The sequence below is a fragment of the Leopardus geoffroyi genome, chromosome A1, assembly GCF_018350155.1.
Source record: "Leopardus geoffroyi isolate Oge1 chromosome A1, O.geoffroyi_Oge1_pat1.0, whole genome shotgun sequence".
Taxonomy (NCBI): Eukaryota; Metazoa; Chordata; class Mammalia; order Carnivora; family Felidae; genus Leopardus; species Leopardus geoffroyi.
The window spans coordinates 22,359,426-22,384,090 of record NC_059326.1 but is presented as its reverse complement, the minus strand read 5'-3'; the positions used below and the strand labels follow the sequence as shown (position 1 = coordinate 22,384,090).

At 34.3% G+C, this 24,665-nt stretch overlaps 1 protein-coding gene across 5 annotated transcripts in view; it reads left to right on the top strand.

The window, feature by feature from the left end:
* Nucleotides 1-24,665, top strand: part of FNDC3A (fibronectin type III domain containing 3A) — a 148,038-nt gene that overhangs the window by 14,316 nt on the left and 109,057 nt on the right. For all 5 annotated transcript variants that reach the window (XM_045475856.1, XM_045475848.1, XM_045475833.1 and 2 more), the window contains exon 2: nucleotides 11,543-11,680. In XM_045475856.1, the coding sequence (XP_045331812.1) occupies nucleotides 11,582-11,680 (99 nt within the window). In that variant the 5' untranslated portion in view covers nucleotides 11,543-11,581. The remainder of the gene's footprint in view (nucleotides 1-11,542; nucleotides 11,681-24,665) is intronic.

Here is a 24,665-nt window from a genome sequence, read left to right as displayed (position 1 = left end):
CTAAAGGTAACTCAAGTGCTCTGAAAGCATCGACAGCTAGAACTATAAAATGGAATTTAAGAAGATGGCACTTTAAAAAATCTTATTTATGTGTATACTATCTGTCCTTTAATGGATAGGGTTGATTTCTTGGAAGCAACTCCTGCTCTCAGTTCCCATAGTTTCCTGAATAGATGTTTCTTCTTGATGTCTTTTTCATCAAAAGTGCCTTTGAAGTCCATTTTAACCAGATTTTCATGTTAGTATTAAGGTGTGATTTTGTAGTGGAGGAACTGGGGCTTTATCTCTTGAGTGCTTAATTAAGTTGTGTTTAGAGGCGCCTGGGTGGCTCAGTTGGTTAAACGTCCGACTTTGGCTCAGGTCATGATCTCTCAGTTTGTGAGTTTGAGCCCCACATCAGGCTCTGTGCTGAAAAGCTCGGAGCCTGGAGCCTACTTCAGATTCTGTGTTTCCCTCTCTCTCTGCCCCTCCCCTGTTCACGGTCTGTCTCTCTCTGTCTCTCAATGGTAAATAAAGGTTAAAAAAATTTTTTTTAATTAAGTTGCGTTTAGTTTATCTGGCAATGGAGAGTAATGGCCGTGACTTTCAACCTTTCCCTCTTTTTTTAAACCTCTGTTCACTTACGTGGGATAAAAGACGGAGGCCCACCCATTCTTCAACTTACACCTTTCCAGTAGACAAGGAATTAGAGAATAAGATAAGTTATGGTAAATTTGTTGCTGATAATCTGTATAAATTGTCACTTACCTTATAAGGAAATGAAATATATATTTTATATGTAAAATATGTATTTGCTCTATTAGGTTAAGCCATATAAAATTGTTATTTTCATATTTTTTACCTTAAAAATGACAATTTTTTCAGGTGGTTACCTTAAAAAATGATTTTATATGGTTCAACCTATTACAGAATTATGCCCTATAAACGCTGCCCTATGTGTAAAAATACATTATTGCACTTAGCATGAAAATATGTTGTAATTTATTTAAATAACATAAGTTCATAAACAGCAGATTGCTGATGAAATGCTACCATATGAGCCAAATTGGAAGGTCTATAAATACATCTACTTACGCAACAAGGTTAAAGTAATAAGCCAAAAATATGGTTAACGTATATATGCATCATTGTACATTATTGGGTTAATCAGCGTTCTCCAAAAACTAAGTTGAATATGGGAATAATAAAGGTAAACATGTAGTAATTTATAAATAAAAGTTATTGAACTTGAAAACCATGACCGATTGAAAATACCACAAAAACCAGTACAGTTGAAGAGAGCACTGATGATAGATAAACAGATAATGAAAATTATCTTCCTTCAAATTGTGGGAATCCTTACTGTGTTGCATGGCAGCTAAATGTCTTAGTAGAACCCTGAATTAGAGGCCCAAGTAATCTTTTGAAATGTACTAATTTTACTTTGTAAATAACATGTTTTAATAGCAAATACGAGCTCACTCTGCAGGTTGCTAGTAACACTTAGTCTTACACAGAAATAAAAGCTAAAGAATTGTGGTCATTTGCCCAAAATATCTGTGAAAAGAACATTGATTTTTCTTTTAGTTCAGGACATATCAAGAGCACATTGCCATTGGTGAAGCCTGGACCATACTTTTAAAAAATCGTGCTTTTAAAGCATAGTCATTTGGTTTTTACCTGTGATAAATTCATTCACCTTTCTATTGTCTATTGGGTATTTTAAAAATTAAGAGTAGGGAATTTGGTTCCCTGTCAAGAAGAACTGAAAGAGAATGAATTTACTCTTCTGCCTGAAACAACTTAAAAAAAAAAAATGATGAAACAGTATTACTCAAGATGTTAGATATCAGGCCATGAAAGAGGGAAAACAAGTCAAGCCCTATCATTGATACCCTTATTACTACCTAGAGAAAGTTTCTGGGGCATGGCACAGAGCAATCTGAATTAATGGAACTTGCAGTCAAAGGAGACTAGATTATGCAGGAAAGAGTACTAGAGAGGAAAGCGCTACATAGAATAAGGAAGGACCTCAAAGATCTGGAGAGGATCCCCCTTGAGCACTTAGTACTGGTAAATGCCTATGTGTAAGGAAGCTACTCCAGGTTAGAGAAAGACCCATCTAAAAGGATTCTATAGAACAGCATCCAGACACACACAGGGCCAGAAATAGTACTTCTTTGTATCAGCCAGAGTAGAAAGCCTGGTAATTCACAGGGTATTTGGTAGAATGCTCTGGAGTATCTTGTTACCTCAGTAGTGGGAAAAAATTAACAAATGTTCTTTTTACCCATCCAGCACAAGAACACAATTCTGTTGTTGCCTAAAGCATGACCCAAGTCACTTAACAACATCTCAGAGCAAAGCTCAAGGATATTTACAGGAATGCAAAAATATCCAGTAGCCAATAAGATAAACTTTACAATGTCTGACATTCAATCAAAACTACTAAGGCTGTGAAGAAGCAGATAATACGCGAGAAAAATTACGGACTTAAAACTGACCCCGGGGCACCTGCATGGCTCATTTGGTTAAATGTCCAACTCTTGATTTTGGCTCAAGTCATTATCTCACAGTTTAATGAGTTTGAGCCCTGAGTTGGACTCTGTGCACTGAGCACATTGAGCCTGCTTGGGATTCTCCCTCTCTCTCTCACTCTCTGTCTCTCTCAAAATAAATAAATAAACTTACAAAAACTGACCTCAGAAAGATATCATGGTGAATTAGTAGTCAAGAACATTAAAACAGTTATAACTGTATTTGGTATGCTGGATAAGGTGGAAGTAAAATTGAACATGTTAAATGGAGGGATCTTCTAGACTAAAATTGTAGTGTCAAGATAAGCACATGAGATTGGATTAATGGGATGCTATACATTACCAAAGAAAAGATGAAGACCTACCAATAAAAATTATCCAAAATGAGACATAAAAGAGAATTATTTAAAAGATGAACTGAAAGAAAAATTGAAGAAATAAGGGCCAAAATTTTTTCCAAATATGATAAAAACTGTAAACCAAGAAACACCACATAAGGAAAATGAACAAAATTGTATCAAGGAACATGATAACCAAATCACTTAAAACAAGTGACAAAGAGAAAAAAAATGTTAAAAACAGCCAAAGAAAAACAGAACAAAGATAAGGGTAAAAGCAGATTACTCATCAGAAGCAATTTAAGCTAGAAGATAGTGGAGCAGTATTTTTAAAACATTGAAAGAAAAAACTGTCATCTAGAACTCTTTACCAAGCAAAAGTATCTTTCAAAAACAGGCAAATACTTTTTAAACATAGAAAAACTGAAAGAATTTATTATTAATTAATATTAATATTTAATTAATTTATTAGAATTAAACCATAAGGATACCTGGACCTATAGAAAGGAATGAAGAGCACAGGAAATGGTAATTAATGGGTAAATATATACGATGTTTTAAAATTTTGGTATCTTTAAAAGACTGTTGACTTTAATGTAAAAGTGATAATGATTATAGGGTTTATAACATGAGGAAATATATAACAGCAATAGCACAAAGCTCAGAAGGGGAGACGTTGCAGGTGTATTGTTAACAAGGTTCTTACACTTATACCTGAATTAGTATAATGTTACTTGAAGTTAGTCTTTGGTTAAAGATACGTATTACAAACCCTAAAGCAACGAGTAGAGTAAAAAAGAATAAATAATAGACTGTAAGCCAACAAAGATAAATGATATAATAAGAATAATGGAAATAAAGCAGATAAATAAGAAAAAAGAAATAAAGAACACATGTACATTTAAACCTAACCATATCAATAATTATATTACATATGAATGGTCTAAATACTATAATACCATAATTAAAAGGCAGAGATCATTGGATTAGATATTTTTTTTAAATCTAGACCCAAATATATGGTATCTACAGGAAACCTACTTTAAATTTAAAGGTACATAGAAGTTAGTAGCAAAAGGATGAAAAAATATACCATGTTAGCACTCTCCAAAAGAAAGCTGGAGTTACTATATTACATCAGAAGTTATATTTCAGAACAGAGACTATTATTACATACAGGGATAAAGAGGGTCATTTCATAATAACAAAGTAATTAAAGCCTGGATTAATCATAGGTCTTTTGAATGGTCAAGAATTGTTGAATTTTGAGGGCATCTGGGTGGCTCAGTTGGTTAAGTGTCTGACTTCAACTCAGGTCACGATCTCACAGCTCGTGAATTCGAGCCCCGCATCAGGCTCTGTGCTGACAGCTTGGAGCCTGGAGCCTGCTTCAGATTCTGTGTCTCCTCTCTCTCTGCCCCACCCCTGCTTGTGCTCTGTGTCTCTCTGTCTCTCAAAAATAAACGTTAAAAAAATTTTTTTTAATTTTTTTTCTATTTGATATCTGTCATTTAAAATTATTGATAGCGCTATCTTTACCTACTATCCTTTTTCCTTATTTCTATGTGAATATAAATTTCTTTCATAATTAAAAAAATACAACTTCCTTTGTGTCTTGATAAAAGTTCACATTGAGATGTGGAAATTTAAGTGAACCAAAATTATACATGTAATTAATAACCTATATTTAAGAGTCATTTTTCTGGAGTATAGTTAACATCAGTGTAATTGAAAGAATTAGTCTGGGGAAAAATATAAAATAATAACATCTTATTGTTAAATAAAATCTAGAAAATATTTGTTGTAGGCTTCTGATAAGAAATGATAGGATGATTTTGCAGAGTGAGTCCCATGACTTTCATCTCAGGAAATTCCACTACAGGTGATTTAAAGTGTTTTTTAAAAATATAATATAATCAAGTTTGGAAAGTAAAAAACTCCAAAAGTTAAAAAAAATAAAATAGAGATCTAATTTGGAAAAATACATGTTAGTATATCAGTTTGTAAGATGAATTATTAATTTGGATAAAGTCCAAGCTCAAGCAAAATTAATGACATATGATGGTCAGTAAGCCAAATATAATTGTAGTTGGCTAGGGCTTTACAAGCTAACTGTTTATTTTTAAATTGAAATTTTGATGAAAGTGGTATAACCATATCCACATTATAAAAAATTTTGGCAATAGAGAAAAAATTACCATAATTGCATTGTCTTAATACAGTTGCTACCGCAGTATTTTTTACTTAATGCTTTTTCATATGTATATTTTCAAGTACTCCTAAATTCTGGATTTAAATATGATACTCAAACTCTTTGGAGTATGTAATAGTTTTGTGATTTCAGATATGGCCTTACAGTCCTATAATTTATAGTTGCATTGATTTAGACAAAAGACCAGAAAAACACATTGGATATTTTAATCTAAATGTACATACTTTTCGGAGCGCCTGGGTGGCTCAGTCGGTTAAGTGGCCGACTTCGGCTCAGGTCATGATCTCGCGGTCCGTGAGTTCCAGCCCCGCGTCGGGCTCTGTGCTGACGGCTCAGAGCCTGGAGCCTGTTTCAGAATCTGTGTCTCCCTCTCTCTGACCCTTCCCCGTTCATGCTCTGTCTCTCTCTGTCTCAAAAATAAATAAACGTTAAAAAAAAAAAAAATAAATGTACATACTTTTCCTTTGGACCTCTCATGCTGTGTCTGTAATCCAAGCATGATCCTTCTATGCATTTTCCCATAAATACTTTTTAAACAACTAGAACTGAAGTTTCAAACTCTGGGTATCGCTCGTTATTATGAGCTAGCCACCTTAGATTCCAGCAGCAGCATCCTTAAAATAGAATTCAGGTAGAATAAATTGATATGAATAGGGAGTTTAAGGAAGAAAAACTGGCAGAATATTTGAGTAAAAAATTTAATACAGATTTAGAATCTATAATTCTAAATTAGTAGTGACTGAGTGAGAAAGCACAGTACTATATCTAAGTACTGTTATGGACGGAAAACTGAAGCCCTAACCCTCAGTGTGATAATATTTGGAGGTGGGCCTTTGGGAGTTATTGAGGTTTATGTCCTTTATGGGTTAGTATACTTATAAGAAGAGACTAGAGCTTTCTCTTGGCCGCGTGAGGTTACAGCAAGAAGGTGCTTCCTGCTGGCCAGGAAGAGGGCCCTCACCAAGAACATGACCCTGATCTTGGACTTCCCAGCCTCTAGAACTGTAAGAAATCAATATATGTTGTTTAAGCCACCTAGTCTGTGGTATTTTGATCTAGCAGCCCAAACTGACTAAGACAGTAATGGTTACCAGTGAGTGGAATGCTGCTATAACAAGTATCTTAAAAATGTGGAAGTGGCTTTGGAACTGGGTAAGGGGTGGAGACTGGAAAAAATTTGAAGTGCATGCTGAAACAAGCCAAGATTGCTTTTAAGAGATTGCTACTGGCAACTGGTGAGAGCTCAGAAAGAAGAGAGCTAAAGAGAAAACCTCCATCTTCTTAGAGAATACATAAATAATCATAATCAAAATATTGGTAGAAATATGGATGGTAAAGGTCATTCTGAAGAGGTCTCAGATGGGAATGAGGAATATTGTCATTGGATAATGGGGGGAAAAGAGGTGATCCTTATTATAAAAGAGCAAAGAATTTGGCTGAGTTGTGTTCATGTTCTGATGTTTTATGGAAGGTAGAAATTGACAGTGATAAATAAAAGTGGGTTATTTAGCTGAGGATGTTCTGAAGCAAAGTGTTGAAGGAGTATCTTCATTCCTTCTCACTGCTTGTGGTAAAATAGGAGAGAAATGAACTGAAGGAAGGATTTGTTAAGCAAAAAAGGAGCCAGAACTTAAAGATTTGGAAAATTTTCAGTCTATCCATAGTGCAAAGAATGAGAAAGTATGCTCTGGAGAGAACACCAAAACTGTGTTTGACTAGCCTTTTGATAAGGTTTTTAGTGTGGGTGTGGACCATGGACCTAATTATAATTAGCATCTCAACAGAAGCCTGGAAGAGAGATGTGATTATATTAGTGAAACATTGCTTCCTGGGACTAAAGGAAACAGAAATCAGAAGTGAATGAAGGCAGGCTGTGAGCATGTGTTATCCTTCAAGAAAAGGGAAGCAGGACCCCAAAGGTGACTCCTATCATCAGGACTGCTACTCCAACACAGGTCATCTGTCACCTTTCTTATGTTGAGTAGTTGCCTTCTATTCCTAGTTTGTTGTGTGTTTTTATCACGAGCACCCCGGAAACTGCCTTTATGCCCCTCCGAGTTCCCATCATTTCTTCTCCAAAGACAATTACCTATCCTGACTTTTAACACATAGATTGGTTTTTATTCTGTTTTGAACTTTCTATAAATAGAGTTACACTGTATGTATTCTGTTTTTCATTCACATTGTATTTGTGAAATTTATGTGTGTTGTTCCCTATTCACTGGTTCATTATTTTTCATTGCTATATAGTAGTCTGTTGGATGAATTAGGTACCATTTACTGTGCAGGGACATTTTAAATTGTTTACAGTTTAGGGTTAGGAAAGAATAGTGCTGCTATATACACTTTCAGGTACTTATCTTTTGATGCACATATGCTTGCATTTCTTTTTGGTAGACTAGGAGTCTAATAACCAGATCATAACTGGCTCGTAGAATATTTATATGTTCAACTTTAGTAAATAATATCAAAGTGGTTTCCAAAGTGATTTTATGAATTTCAACTCCCATTACATGAGTATGACAGTTGTTCCATAGTCTCGCTGATACTTGATGTTGTCAGTCTTTTTCATTTTTATCATCCTAGTGAGTATATGATGGCATTTCATTATGATTTTTAATTAGCTTTTTCCAAGTAGCTAATGAATTTGAGAATCTTTTTATATGTTTATTGGCCTCTTGAATTTCCACTTTTGTAAAGGGTGTATTCAAGTCTCTTGGCATTTTTTTTAAAATCAATTTGTAGGGGGCCTGTATAAATGCTAAATATGTGCTCTCTTTCAGTTATATATGTTGTAAGTAGCTTCTCTCAGTCTGTCGCTTGCCCTTCACTTAAAGATATTTCTTAAAAATAGACCTACCCTATGACCCAGCAATAGCACTACTAGGAATTTATCCAAGGGATACAGGAGTACTGATGCATAGGGGCACTTGTACCCCAATGTTTATAGCAGCACTCTCAACAATAGCCAAATTATGGAAAGAGCCTAAATGTCCATCAACTGATGAATGGATAAAGAAATTGTGGTTTATATACACAATGGAATACTATGTGGCAATGAGAAAAAATGAAATATGGCCTTTTGTAGCAACGTGGATGGAACTGGAGAGTGTGATGCTAAGTGAAATAAGCCATACAGAGAAAGACAGATACCATATGGTTTCACTCTTATGTGGATCCTGAGAAACTTAACAGAAACCCATGGGGGAGGGGAAGGAAAAAAAAAAAAAAAAAGAGGTTAGAGTGGGAGAGAGCCAAAGCATAGGAGACTGTTAAAAACTGAGAACAAACTGAGGGTTGATGGGGGGTGGGAAGGGAGGGGAGGGTGGGTGATGGGTATTGAGGAGGGCACCTTTTGGGATGAGCACTGGGTGTTGTATGGAAACCAATTTGACAATAAATTTCATATATTAAAAAAATATATATTTCTTAAAGAATAGTAGTTCTTAATTGTTCAATGAAGTTCAATATATCATTCTTTTTTTATGATTTAAGAAATCTAATATGTACTCTGTTTAAAAAATCTTTCTCTGTCTTATGGTTATGAAGATATTCTTGTGTATTATCTTTTAGAAGCTTTTTTGTTTTACCTTTTACATTCAGATCTGCAGTCTACCTGGTGTTAATTTTTTTTTTTTTAATGTTTATTTATTTATTTTTGAGACAGAGAGAGGCAAGGGGGAGGGTCAGAGACAGAGGGAGACACAGAATCGGAAGCAGGCTCCAGGCTCTGGGCCATCATCAGCCCAGAGCCCGACGCAGGGCTCGAACTCACGGACCATGAGATCGTGACCTGAGCTGAAGTCGGACGCTTAACCGACTGACCTGGTGTTAATTTTTTAAATACTGTTTAATTTGGCACTAATTAAAATTTCAGACTTAAAAGTTGCAAGAGTAGTACAGATATATCTAGCTTTTCTTCACCCAGATTTCCCGAATGTAAATATTTTATTACATTATTGCTACATAAATTAATACTGATATGTAGATTATAGATATAAATAGTGATATGGAGCCATCTTGTACTTGTATACAAAGGTGATTGTTAAAAATCAGGAATTTTCAGGTCAGTTTTTTAAACCATGTACCTTGAAATGAGCTACGGGGGAGTATTTATTCCCTGAAAATTAGCAAATGCATCAAATTGTCCCCCCCCCCTTTTTTTTCATTTATCTAATGATACCTTATTAGAAAATAAAAATAGATGCATAACTTAAGTGGGTATTTATAGTCACAAGGTGAGATGAAAATGTAGGAAATAGGAATAACAGAATTAGAAGAAATTGAAAGAAAAAGCTGACAGTGTTCTCTACACAGGATTGAAAGGAATATTTATGTTTCTAAATGCATCATTTCAGTTGCATGGCTGTAATTTCTAATTTGCAAGCTTATATAAAACCTTTGCATATAGTGAAATGGATATAGCCATGCAAGAAAGCAATTGATGAATGAAATTTCTGATATGCTAGAGCTTTGAAAAGAATAAAATTAGAGATAACACCTTAAATGGAATGATAATGTTAAAGCAATAGCACGTGGCTTCAGATACAATCTATAATAGTACTATTAGAATTAACTAGAGTTTCAGAAGAAATTTGTGTTTCTTTTTGTAAAGCTTCCATTCCACCTCTTGAAATCAAATTATGGTTATATCTTCAGCATTAGTTTCTAAAGTTCAAGTAATACTGGCAGTTTGCAGTTTTAGTTAAAGATATTATGTAAAATATTTTAAACAATATAATGACAAAAAGTACTCAGTGGTTTGCTATTTTTTTAATGTACTAATTTTACAAAATGAATTATCTATAAACTTTCTCTGGTTAGTCCTGTTAACATCCCTGAGTGTTTCTTTGACATGCAAGAGGGAAAATAGTACATTGTCTCTTTCCTGTCTTACAACTTTTTGCATATTCACAGAGTAAAATTATTTGACATGATTTACCCACTGCTTTTATCATACTTTAAAAAATACAACATTACAGGGGTGCCTGGGTGGCTCAGTTGGTTAAGTGTCCGACTCTTGACTTTGTCTCAGGTCTTGATTTCATGGTTCACGAGATTGAGCCCCTCATTGGGCTCTGTGGTGACAGAACAGAGCCTGCTTGGGATTCTTTCCCTCTCTTTCTGCCCCTCCCCTGCTCCCTCTCTCTCTCTCTTTCTCTCTCTCAAAATAAATAAGCTTAAAAAAAGAAAAGAAATACAGCAATACAGATTAAGCCAGAAGTTAGGTTTTCCCCTTTATATATGTTATGTATGTATAAAAATAAAATGTGTGTGTGTGTATGTATGTGTGTGTATATGTATGTTAAACACGTTATAAATATGTGTCTTATATGTATATATAATTATAACACATATAATGTGTTTAATGACATGCATTGTTATGAGATAGTATAAAATATTGCTTACTGTGGTCTTCAGTATAAAATCTTGATGTAGATACCTATATTGAATATTTTTTAAAAATCTTAACAGCAGTTTTTATGTAATTAAATAGAAATTTGTTTTTAGGTTAAATCCACATGTTTGAGAGTTTCTGCAGAGATTCAAGATTTTAAAATAACAAGAATTTAATACCTTGCAGAAGATAAACATTTTGCTTGACACTACTGAATTTCAGAATTCTCCAAGCACCCAAAAATGTTTGTAATTTTGCTTTTTAGTATAAATTTGGTAATATTTATGATTAAGCTCAGTTCAGCTTGACTTGTAATTAGCTGACATTTAATATGGTACGTTAGTATTGCTTACATCGAGTCTTTTACTTTTTATATAAGTGATACTATGTCTGCAGTTAAAGATTTCTAAATGTGTGTGCTTTTCATCACTGACATCTCTGATTTGGCTTATTATAAAGTAAGTGTCACCTACAAAAGAATAATAAAACCAGAATGACAGAAGACCAGTGTCAGAGCTTAAAGCTTAAAACTTGAAGATTTTTATTCTAATCCTCAGCAAAATTTTCTACCATTTTTCTCTGAGGAATTAGTGACAAATCATAATTCTTGTGTAGTTCCTAGGATGGGGTGGGGGGATTGTGTCTTCAAAATCACCTTCTCTGCTTATAGAAAAAAAATTAGTGGTAGAATTGCTCCCACAGTCTTTGCATTTTAGTGCCTGTGCCATACTAATTATTATCTAGTATTTCATTAGAATAATGGTGGTTAAATAAACATGGTATAGAGATGGAAGGGATAGAGACACAGACATGGAATTTAAATAGAAGCTTCTCATGTATTGGTTTGACTATATCTTAGTTTATACTGTCTACATTGACATACAGTTGGTTAAGTTGTAAGAAATGTATTTCTTTAAGTGGTCTATTGACAGAAAAAAGTAGTTAACAGAGTATTACAAAATTTCCTTTGACAAGAATATCTTTTTAGGTTAAAGAATGAGATAAATCTTGAATGTATTATATTTTAATATATTTTTGAGGATGTACACACCGATGGCTATATATTTTTGTTTTTCAGAATTGGAAGGTTATCCAGTATATTAATGTCTTATTGATAATGGCAGAACATCCACCCCTACTGGATACAGCTCAGATTTTAAGTAGTGATATTTCTCTTCTGTCTGCCCCTATTGTAAGTGCAGATGGAACACAACAGGTAAGGACACTGAAATGTTTATTTCCTTATGTCTAGTATGCATGTATTTCTTTCAGAAGAATGCAAAATTTAAAACAGAATGAAACTTCACAATAGTGGGTTCCTGTTAATTCGGATCTTAAACTCCAGTTCAAAATGGTGTTTTGGTTTCATAAGACAATGAAATAATGAGACTGTGTTTGAAGTTGTTTCTAATTAATGTTTAAATTCTTTATTTTTTTATTTATTATTCTAATTAATGTTTAAATTTCTTGTGTGTATATTTAGTTGCCACTGAAGTTGTTTTTGTTTTAGTTTAGACAGTGTATTAGTCCCTGATTGTTTTTTAACTAAGTTTAACCTTGCATTTTAATGATTATTATAAATCATTACTTCAAATCATTATGAAATCATAACTTAATTATGTGATTAAATGATTGTCTACATTATATAATTATAAAACTGTGTCTTCTTTTTCTTCCTGCTCTTCTCTTCTCACCAGACTCCCCCCACCCAAAAGCAAATACATAATTCCTGAGAGCTGGTGTATTTTTTCCCCAACCCAGGGCTTTATAAGTTTTCTAATTTTTTGACTTGTGATTCCCTAGTAATGCTAAACAGTTGAGAGTGATGGGCTTTCATAAGTACCAAGCTTGCACCAAGCAATATGTTTAATTCTCACAACTGCCTTGTATGGTAGGGATTTTAATATTACAGGTGGGGAAACAAAGATGAAGGGCATGACATAATAAATAATAATGAGAAGGAACATTTTGAGTGCTCACTATGTAAAAGACACTGCACTAAGAACTTTATCATCTTATTCTTTCAGTAATCCCAAGAGGTAGGTAAATTGAACCAAATGAATTTTAGACGGTCTCAAGATATCACACAAAGCTTTCAATCCTAACCATTACTCCTTCTGCTTCCTTGGGAGATTAAGAAAATAATAGTCACATTTTGTTAATTTACAAACTTAGTATCTGTAGTGGACAGTTAAGATTTGCTTTCAAGATAAGAAGCTACTTTGTTAACCTTGCTATTGAAAAATCAAGAGCAATTGACTTGGGTTCTGAATTTTTCTGGTTTGTATAAAAATTCATGAAAAGTATATCTTGGTTTTAATTTTCACATATACTCAGATGGCTTTTAGCAGAAAGTTCATTTCACTAAGCTTGATTTTCATGGTCAAAGTTAAGTCTGTTAAGATATTTTTTTTTTTCCCTGCAAAAATAATGGATGTGGCAGATATCCATTTACTTTGGGGCTTTGAGAGGATCTTCAGTTATCAGTATTTCTTCAGGCCAGTCATTGGTTTCAAGTTTTTTATAACTTAATATATAAAAGAATCTATTAAGCAGTTAATTACAATTCATTGACATAGTTGCTATAGTGTATAGTCTGTAAAGGGGAAGACAATAGGCCGAAACAAGACTATGATGCTCTTGACTTCTCCAAAAAGGAGATTCTATTGGTAGAATTTTTCTTGAAATCTTGAGGGCACTATCTAGCCTGTTACAGTAGTGGTGTAGTTGGGTATAGAGAAAGGAGCTGGGAATAGAAGAATCAACTAGAGCAGGACTTGAAGGGTTGGTTTGGGGATTAGTGGATTTAGGGGATGTGTTTTTAGGGAGGGTTTGAAAAATAGGTTTCAGGAGGTAGAGTTAAGCCTTAAATTCGAACTAACAGAGTATTGTAATTTGCTAGGGAGAAAGAGATGAGTAGAAGGAGCACTGTACTTGACTGATAGATTTAGATTTGGGTGACCTAAGACAAGTTATTTTAACTTCTCTGGGTGTGTTTGCTTCTCTATAAAGTGGAGGTAATAATAGATTGCTTCTTAGAGTGGCTGTTAACTATGAGGGTGAAATGAGCCTAAAGGAGCTCAGTAAATGTTTGCTGAATCTGAATTGAAGCACTCAATAAATGTTTAAAAGACTGAGGAAACTTTGTAGACATGCCAGTCAGGACTTAAATCAATAGAGATAGTTATAGTGAGCAGTGGATCAAAAAACTAAGGGATAGTTATGAAAGATATATACTAAAGAGAGTGGACTAATGGCTGTGGTAGAATGTAAGAAACTGAACAAAAATAGGTAACAGAGGTGGGAGTTTAATAAAGTTGACAACAGGCATTTCTTTGTCTTAACTCAGGAACTGATTGGTGTGCCAAGCATGGCCAAGTTAGAGCTTACCTATGGATATGTGATACCACCCGGTTCGTGCCTGTGGTAGAGAAGCAAACTGAAAGACAGTTCTTGACAGAGGAAGTGTCGTGTACATGCATAATGTTAAAAATTCACAATAACAGAGTATCCCTTGTCTTGATTTTTTGGGGGGAATATTACACTATTTCTTGGGAATATATAATGGGATGATTTCTGTTCCACCTCTTGAGAGCAAATTAATTTTATAGTTGGCCCTTCATCAATATTTTCTGCTTCTGTATTTGGTAGTATGTCATGTTACAAAGTAGGCCTTTTGGCTCATGAATCATACTAGAAGGAATCCCACCTTAACATCATTGCTACTAGTATTATTTTTAGGGAAGATATAATAGACATTTATCATTCATTCTGAGTGGCAACTTCTGAGCTGTTTTTTGTGTTTGTAGACTCCTCATTCTTCCCCCCTTTTTATTAATAGACTTTTATTTTTATAGTAGTTTGAGTTTTACAGAAAAATTGAGCAAAGAACTTCTTTCATACCACCTCTTCCACATAGTTTTCCCTATTGTTAACATTTTATATTAGTGTGCTACATTTGGTACAATTAACAAGCCAATATTGATAAAGTTCCACAGTTTACATGAAGGTTCACTCTTGGCATAATACAATTGTATGGGTTTTGACAAATGTATAATATCATATATCACCATTATCATAACAAATAGTTTCACTGCCCTAAAAATCCCCCCTATGGTCTATCAATTCATTCCTTTCTCCATCCCACTTTCCCCCACCCCATCCACCCCTGGTAACACTAATATTTTTACTGTTCCTATACTTTTATCTTTTCCAGAATGTCATTTAGTTGGATTCATAGAGTATGTAGCCTTTTCAGACCATCTTCTTTTCATTTAGCAATATGGTCTAGACAGTTTCCTTTTGTGGCTTAATAACTTTTATTTTTATTATTGGATAATACTTCATTGATGAATGTACCAGTTTGTTGATCCATTCACCTATTGAAGGACAGCTTGATTCTTTCCAGTTTTTAGCAACTGTAAGTAAAGCTGCTTTAAACATTCATATGCAGGTCCGGAGCACCTGGGTGACTCAGTCAGTTGAGCATCCCACTCTTGATTTTCACCGAGATCATAATCTCACAGCCCATGTCAGGGCTCTGCGCAGAGCCTGCTTGGGATTCTCTCTCTCCCTATCTCTCTGCCCCTACCCTGCTCGAGCACGTTCTGTCTCTCAAAATAAAATAAATAAACTATAAAAAAAATTCACTTGCAGGTTTTGGATGGACATAAGTTTTCAACTCAATGGGGTGAATACCTATGAACATAATTGCTGTATTGTATGGTAAGCCTATGTTTAACTTTATTAGATATTGCCAGCTTATTTTCCAAAATGGCTGCACCATTGCTCGTTCCCAAGCTTGTGCTTGATTTGAGATTATATCCTTTCCTGATAGAGGAGGTAAAGCATATGTGAGTGCTTGTGCTGTCCTGTTAGCACCTCCAAATCTGCATTTGCATCAAGCACTATGCAATGTTCACTGTTGCCACCATAAAAAGAAAAGTTCAGGTATTTTGGTTTCTTATGTGGCTCAGCAGATTCCTTATTTAACTTTACCTTCTCTAATTTCTATTTATGTATCTTCTAAAATGATTGAGTGCATTTAAACTTTGGGTTAAGATCTGTCAAAACTCAGCTTATCTGGCTTTTTTCCCCCCAGAATCTTCTCCATTTCATTAATCTTTTTGTTACTGTTATTTTATAGTTGTCTCATTTGTACCTGCAGGCTTTTAATTTATGGAGATGACTGAGTAATAACATGGAGAGGCTAATGCTATTGAAAGAAATTTTTTTACTTCTATTTCCTGAAAGAAGGGGGCACACCAGGGCATGGAGAAAGCTTCAGGTTTTGGTCAGGAGGCAGAAACAAGAGCAAGAGGAAAGGCTAGGCGAAAGCCATTATTGGTGTTTCTGCAAGAAAGGTAAATCAGGGTAGAGTAACAGTTTAGGATTGGCTAGTTTTAATAACTGTGGCAAACAAGAAATAATAAATGTTGGTGAGGATACAGGGAAAAAGAAACTCTTGTGCATTGTTGGTAGGAATATAAATTGGTGCAGCCACTATGGAAAATAGTATGGAGGTTCCTCAAAAAATTAAAAATATAGCTACCATATGTCCCAGCAATTCTTCTTCTGGGTATTCATCTGAAGGAAATAATCACTAACAAAAAGTTGTCTGCGCCCTCATGTATGGAAACCAAGATATGGAAACCATCCTAAGTATCCATCAATGGATGAAATGGGTAAAGAAGTTGTGGTATATGTGTTTGTATACACACACACACATACATACATACATACGTACATACATACCTACATACATACATACATACATACATACATACATACATACATACATGAAATATTATTAGGTCATAAAAAAGAAGAAAAATCCTGCCATTTGCCACAATGTGGATGGACCTTGAGGTCATTATACTAAGTGAAGTAAGTCAAACAGAGAAAGACAAATACTGTATTATCTCACTTATATGGTGAATCTATTAAAAAAAAAACAAAAAACAAAAAAACCTTGGATACCTTCCTTAAGTATTTGGTAGAACTTGTTCAGTGAAGCCCTTTGGACCTAGAGTTCTCTTTGACTTAAGCATAGAAATGATGAAGTGAATCAGACTCATGCTATTAATACTTTTGTGTTAAGTTTAGAAATGAGTGTCATTACTGAGATAATCAATATTACTGAGATAATCTGTATGTATTTGGTATTTAAGCAATTAAAGTGTTTAAGAGGGGCACCGGGGTGGCCCAAGTTAGTTAAGCATCCGACTTCGGCTCAGGTCATGATCTCGTGGTTTGTGAGTTTGAGCCCCACATCGGGCTCTGTGCTGACAGCTTGCTTAGATCCTAGAGCCTGCTTCTGATTCTGTGTCTCCCCCTCTCTCTGCCCCTCTGATGCTCATGCTCTGTCTCCCTCTGTCTCTTAATAATAAATAAACATTAAAAAAAATTTAAGTGTTTAAGAAAATTTCAGTTTTATGACATTTATGAATTTATAACTGTTTAAGCTCTTACAATTGTGACACGCATTTGAAGTATTTAAGAGAAAATAAATGCATTAATCTTACTAATGCAGATTAAAATGCTTAAGGGGAGCAAACCTGGAGAAAGAAAATATTGTAGTAATAGATAAAAAAGAAAACTTGGATTAAGGTCATATTAATGATGCACAATTTGAGAAATATTAGGGAGGTAGAATTGACCAGAATTGAACAACTGGCCAAAGAACAAAACTGAGAGAGAGGGTAAAAATTTTCCCAGACTCCTTCTTTGAATATTTAGGTGGATGTCAAGGCCATGTTCACTAAGATAAATCTAATCAGTCAGGATAGGCAAGGTTCCTTCATGGTTACAAACATCCTGTAAATCCCAAGTTTACCAAAAGGCTTATTGCTTACACTACACATCTTTAAGAGGTCATTTGTGGCTGTGCTCCAGCCTATATGTAGAATGTTGATGGTATCATGGCAAAGATAGTGGTGACCTACATGCTGACCTCCACCCATGTTTCATTATCCAGTGCAAATCACATGGCAAAACATGTGATTAGTAAGTGGGGAAGGATAATCTTGCCCAAGGGAGAAGCCACAAATATTTGGGAAAATAACAAAATCTTCTAGAATAAGGCAAACAGAAGGAGCAGATTTGAGAGAGTATGAGAGATCTTCAATTGAATTTGAGGTGTTTGGGAAATATATAAGTAGAAATGATAAAAATAATAGCTACCATTTGAGCTCTTGCATTGTGTTACATATTGAGTCAAGTTCTTTACTGACCAAACTATAAACATTTAGTAAATCTTAGGGGTGAGATTACTGAGACTCTAAAATAATAGCTCACACCTTTGTGACAATAATTTTTGGCCTCAGAATTCTAATCCAGACCTTTAATCCTAGAAATTTCATGGCCCAAATTAGTCTTCTAATTGCTCTGTAGCTTTGCCTGGCAAACAAAATAGCTGTTTGTTAATTGTCTCATTCTTAAAAGTTTTTAGAAAGGTTAGAATTTAAACATTAAATCAATCTCTTCTTTCCCATTAGAGTTTGTTTCTCCAGAATGTCTACACCATGCCACTTTCTATGATGTTACATAAGAAAGTCAAATATTTTTTGAAAATGTCAATATTAACTATTAACTTTTCCCTAGAGATACAAAAAGCCTTCCACATAGATACAGATCTGAAAATCTGCTTATATTATCACCTTTTTTATGAACACATAATTTTAAAAATTCTGACATTAAGCCATGCTGCATTGAAAAAAAATCATCTCACTTATTCATGTACTATCTGTGTGCAAATTATGGTGCTGGTTCTTGTTGTAAGAAATAACAAAATAAGATTTATAAATTGGGTGTAAATTTTAAGGTAATCTATTTAAAGAAAAAAAAAGCTTCCTAAAATATCATTTAAAAAAAAGTTGCAAAGGGTGTAAACAAACTAGAATTTATATTTGGCACAAAATTTGGCACTGTATCACAGTATTCTTACTGGGACCAATATCATTTCATTTGTTCATTTTTTTTTTAAACATTTATTTGTTATTGAGAGACAGAGCGTGCGCAGGGGAGGGGCAGAGAGAGAGGGAGACAACGAATTCGAGGCAGGTTCCAGGCTCTAAGCTGTTAGCACAGAGCCCGACGCACATCTCGAGCTCACAAACCGCGAGATCATGACCTGAGCCGAAGTCGGACGCTTAACAGACAGAGCCACTCAGGCGCCCCTCATTTGTTAATTTTTAAAGTATGTATCTCTTCCTGTTTTCAAGAAAGTAAAAATTGGCAAATTTTTCATCTGAGAAGTGAATAGCAACATGCTTTCACATAATTAAAGCTAATACAGCAAAATTATAAGTTAAAATATTAAATATTTTGTAGTATTTTAGTGAAATATATATGTATATATTTAATTCTATTGTGAAAGGTCATCAGATTTTAAGGGAACAATATCTTAAATGAAGTATAATGGTCATGGAATTTTGATGGTTTCTACTCTAAAAACAATTGATTTTCTGTTAGATTAACTACTAGATATTCTGGTGTAGTTAGAATAATTCCTAACCCTCTAATTAAGTGACTATAGTTAATCAACCCTTGTGCCCTATAATCCTGTAGGAAGTGTTGACTTTTAAGAAATATAATGTTGGGGGCACATGGGTGGCTCAGTCCGTTGAACGTCCAACTTTGGCTCAGGTCATGATCTCAAGGTCCGTGAGTTCGAGCCCCACATCGGGCTCTGTGCTGACAGCTCAGAGTCTGGAGCCTGCTTCGGATTCTGTGTCTCCCTCTCTCTGCCACTCCCCCACTCATGATCTGTCTCTCTCTCAATCTCTGTCAAAAATAAATACATTTTAAAAAAAAAGAAAAAAAAAGAAATATAATTTGGGCTGACATGAGGAGGAAATAAAGAATAGCTTATAAGCAGCACTGAGTAAATAGGGACATTCAAATGAAAACTATCCACAGAATTCTACAAATTCTTTGCTCTTCTGTAATAAGAGATATTAAATGAAAAGCCTGCTTACAAGGATTATTTTTCTCATGATTTTTCTTGTATGTATTCGCTTAATATAAAGCAAGATTTTTTTAAGGCAAGATCTTTTTTTGTCAGAAATTATAAATAGGTACAAATAAAAGTTGTAGTGTGCATTTTCAATTTGTAACATTTCCCTTTCATTAATAAACTGTAGTGATTATATATTCAGAGTACTCCTATATAATCTATCACCAGATAGAATGCTCAAGGTTCGTATTCCTAAAATGCTTCATTTGTGTGATTTTTCAAAAAATAATTGAAAATGGGAAAAATATACATATACGTTTAAACACATGACAGAAAATATACAAGATATTATAAACAGGGACCCACCCCAGAAAGAAGAGTCTAAATTTTGCCATACACCCTTTTGTACTATTTGGATATTTTTTAATGTGAATTTATCACATTTTCAATAAAAAAAAGTTCTATCAATTGAGAAACAGAAAAAAAAAGAACATGCAATTTAAAATGTACATGTATATATACATATATATGTGTACATGTATATATACGTATATGTATATGTATATATACATATATATATATGTATATGTATATATATATCTCACAGGGAAAAAAGTTCTGAACAGATACACACCCATCTGTTCAGTGGTTCTTCTCAGGAGAAAGGGATTGGTTGAAAGAGGTGGAAAGGCAAATTATGCTTTATCTGAACTGCTTAAAGTTTTTGTTAAATTAATTTATTTTCAGAGAGAGAACGAGCTGGGGGGGGGGTGGTGTGGGGGGGGGGGCACAGACAGCTATGCTGACAGCAGAGAGCCCCATGTGGGGCTCAAACTCACAAACCATGACCTGAGCTGACCTGAGCCAAAGTCTGACACTTAACCAACTGAGCCACCAAGCACCCCTGAACTGTTTAAAGTTTTAAGAATGCTTTTATTTAAGGCCAACATAATCAGAAGAGTGCATAAATCATTTTTGTGCAGCTGCTTCCTTGTATCCTTACCCAGGAAGTACTTCCTCTCTCTTAAGCAGTATCCCCTTTTTCCTCCTCAAACCAAAGATTAATTTAGCCTGTTTCTGAATTGTATATAAATAGAATTACAAAATATGTATTATTTTGTCCTTGGGTTTTTGTTCAACAGTTCATGTATGAGATTCATCCACGTTACCACTTATAGGTATTTGCTACACAATATTCCATTACATGAATATACATCAATTGCTTCATTCTAGTACTAATGGAAGCTTGGATTGTTTCCAGTTTTTACTGTCACAAATAATTCTTCAAAAACATTCTTGAACATTTCCTAAGTTTTGGCTTTTTGGTTTTGGTTTTTGATTTTTGGTGAGGTACATGAGGAGAGTCATCTCTCTGGAATAATTTTGAAAATAATTTGTTTAATGAGTTCAAAATTAGCCAACTCACACTGTTGTTTTGTTGTTTAAAAATTATTTTAAAGTAATAATAGTTCATGTTTCCCTCATTTTCTGCCTTCCTTAAAATATTATCAGAAAAAAATATGGCCACCATTGATATTTTCTTCCATATTTAAAATTGTCTCTTAAATATTTTCCTCTTGCCTGCTTCACATGGGTAGGTAGGAATCATGATTGTATTGTAATCATGACAAATTGTAAATCTTTAGATTTAAAATTGGTTAGATATGATGGTCATTTCACATATCATATATTTTTAGGAACTTAAATACAGTTCAATTTCACAAGCATTAACTAAGGTAACTACTACTAGATTATGTCATGTAAGAAATACTAAGTACAACACACAGTGTCTGCCCCTATTGATTCACAATTGTTGTATTCCTGCCTCCCCCATACATATACAGTATTATAACCCAGTATATGGGTAAGGACTGAAAGTGATATAAAAGGCTTTTCTCATCAAGTATTGCCTTAGAAATACTTAGTTACACTTGAAGAAAGTATTTTCTTTTTTATTTCAACATGGCTCTAAATTATCCATTATGCCTTCTTTTTTAGGAAATGTCTGAATAAAATACTTATAAAGCATCAATCCCAATGTCTCATATGTGTCTATACACATATTATTGAGCACTTAATAGTCTTTATACCTATATAATATTGAAATTGGCATTTCAAAGTTAAAACAGCTGACAAACTTAAGTGGTATATTAATGAGTGCTTAAGGAAAAGAATTTCATGTTAGTTGCAAAGTTGGCCACATACTAGCTATATACAGACAAAGCACCCTATCTTCTTGGGGGTAATTCATGGGACTAATGAAAGATTTGGGGGAAGAAAGTAGGTTGGAACTGTGTTTTGAAGGAGGGAAATTCAAATTGAAACCTCAATGAGGATGTAAAATATTAAGAAATCTGACAATATAGAAAGGCTGTAGATCAGTGTAATCCCTTATACACTGCTGGTGCAGCCTTTTTGGGGGGAATGATCTGGCAATATTTAATAAAGCTGAAAAGGTGCATATCTAAAATCTAACATACATACTTGTAGATATTTATCCTGCAGAAAATCTTATGCATGTGTATATAAGAGTACCTGTGCAAGATTATTCATTGCACTGTGTTGTAATAATGAAAGATGTGGACACAATCTAAATGTCCATGAGAGAAATGAATAGAATTTGGAGGATTAATACAATGGGATACTATATACTTCTTTGTCTGAATTTATACTATGGATAAATCTCAATTACAATATTAAATAGCAAATTAGAGATATGTAAAACATGATGCCACTGATATAAACTAAGAAACAAACTCACAAAATGATGGTATATACTAATAGTGGATATATGCAAGCATGCACATTAAGAGTATTAAGGATAAGAAAGATATCCCAAATTCAGAAAGATCAGTAAACTTACATGTCTCTTTCAGAAGAGCATTTGAGACAAATTTGACAACATGGTAAATCTGGTTGCTTCCAGACACTGATAGATATATACTCTCTACTTTTCTGTATGTTTGAAATGAAAGACATTACCTTAGACATTACAGATAGGATAGTTGATAAAGTTTCAAGGGGTGCTTGGGGGGTGCCTGAGTGGCTCAGTTGGTTGAACATTGACTTCAGCTCAGGTCTCATGGTTCACGAGTTGGAGCGACATGTCAGGCTCCATGCTAACAGTACGGAGCCTGTTTGGGATTCTCACTCGCTCTTCTCTCTCTCTGCCCCTCCCCTGCTTGTGCTTTCTCTCTGTCTCAAAATAAATAAATAAAAACTTTTAAAAGTGGGGGAGGGGGCTTGGGTTCCTCAGTCGGTTAAGTGTCTGACTCTTGATTTGGGCTCAGGTCATGATCTCACAGTTGTGGGATTGAGCCCTGCATAGCCTCCACACTGGACTTGGAGCCTGATTGGGAGAGTCTCTCCCTCTCCTTCTGCCCTTCCCCCACTTGCGCTTGCATGTGCTGTCTCTTAAAATAAACATTTTTTTTTTTTAAAAAGAGTCTTAAATGCTGTAAGTTTTGAGTTTGAGATAACAAGTAATAGGTAGTCAATAAAATTTGCAGAGTACCCTGTACTCTTCTATATTAGCATTATAATTGTTGTAACTGTCTCCCATATGGATTCATACTTGTATACCCATCTCCACAAACTAACATACACTAGTTGCTCATTTATTATTTGCCAAAAAATGCATTAAATGGGTAGATGGTTGGCAGATCTCAGTTGTCTACATGCTGGTATCAAGCATATATTCTTAACTAAGTTTGCAAGTTATTATCCTTCATAGAACTAAAAACTGAACTCATGTTTAGTAATTTGATAATTGTCCTTTTCTTTTATATCCAAAGATTAATCTTTATTTAAACGTTTGTTGAAATATGTTACATCAGCCATTGTATCTATAGATTGACAGGGTCTAGTGAAATGCAAATAAAATTTGATTTAAAGTTTTTATAATCAAATCAGTTTACACTTTGATGTGTAAGTAATTCAGACTTTTTTGTGAGTTGATAGTATATTTAGATGAAATGTATTTCTTAGCTTAATTTCCTAGGAAGGTCAGATAATCAATTCAAATTTAGAAAGTTGAGGTGCCTGCAGTTTATCAAGGCAAATAAATACAGAAAAGGTAGTTTGAAAAGTCATTTTGGAGCTTGACAAATCTAACATTATACCATCTGATATGGTAGCCATTAACTACTAATTTAAATTAATTAAATTAAAGGTAAATAAGCTTGCAGATTCAGGCTATCATTTTCACTAGCTGCATTTTAAAAGTTCAGTAGCACTTATGTACACACACAGACCGTATGTATAGGTACATGTAGCAGGGGGCTATATACCAGACAGCATATAGAATATTTCCATCATCACAGAAAGTTTTATCAGCTAGCCTTGGTCTCAAAGTCAGTGGAAAAGATTTAGGAGTTATTTAGAGATGGATAGTAGTTAATTCAGCAAACATTTGTTCAACTTTTGTAGCCTCTAAAACTGTAAAATAAATAGATTGACATCTTATGAAGGGCGAATGTAGTGGAGGTGACACATGTAAACAATATAGTTATGTGCTAAGTGTTATACCGGAGGATATACAAAGTGCTGTGGGCCGTATTACAGGAATAATTTAACTCTGCTTTAGGATGTCAGCATCTTGAAGGAATAAGTAGAATTACCTGAAGAAGAAATTTTTTGTTTACAGACTAAGTCCTCAGGCATGGAGGTTCAGCATAGGAAACATTAGTTAGCAGAAGTCAAGTCTGAATCAGTAGTCATGCTAGAGAATAGTAAGTAAGTCACAGACCAGTAAATGAGAATGAAGCTATTGACCATGGAACCCTGGAGTGAGAGGAATAGAGTAGGTTGATGACTAGAAAGCTAAAGGATCAGTACAAGAAAATATGGAAAGTCAGAGGCAGGCCGGTCCCAGACCAGTTCAGGAGAAATCTCTTAAACATTGTGTTCTGGGTATATTATCTTTCTTATGTCACAATTGATCAACTTCTTCTAGGCTGGGGGCAGATCCTTAAAGTAACAGGTCTACACTGATAAAAATAATAATACTAAGACTCAAATATATGGTGCTTATAGTAACAATAGCTAACATGTACAAATAGTGTTTACTGTATACCATTCACTGTCTTAAGCACTTGACATATGTTAACTCAGTCATCAAAATAACCCTGTGAGTGTTGAGTTAATTTGAAAGCCTTCAGTCATGGATTGGGAAATTACATTGCTCAAGGTATGTTAACTATTATTCAAGGGTACAAGGCCCAAAGGATTTTCCATTTTATTATTA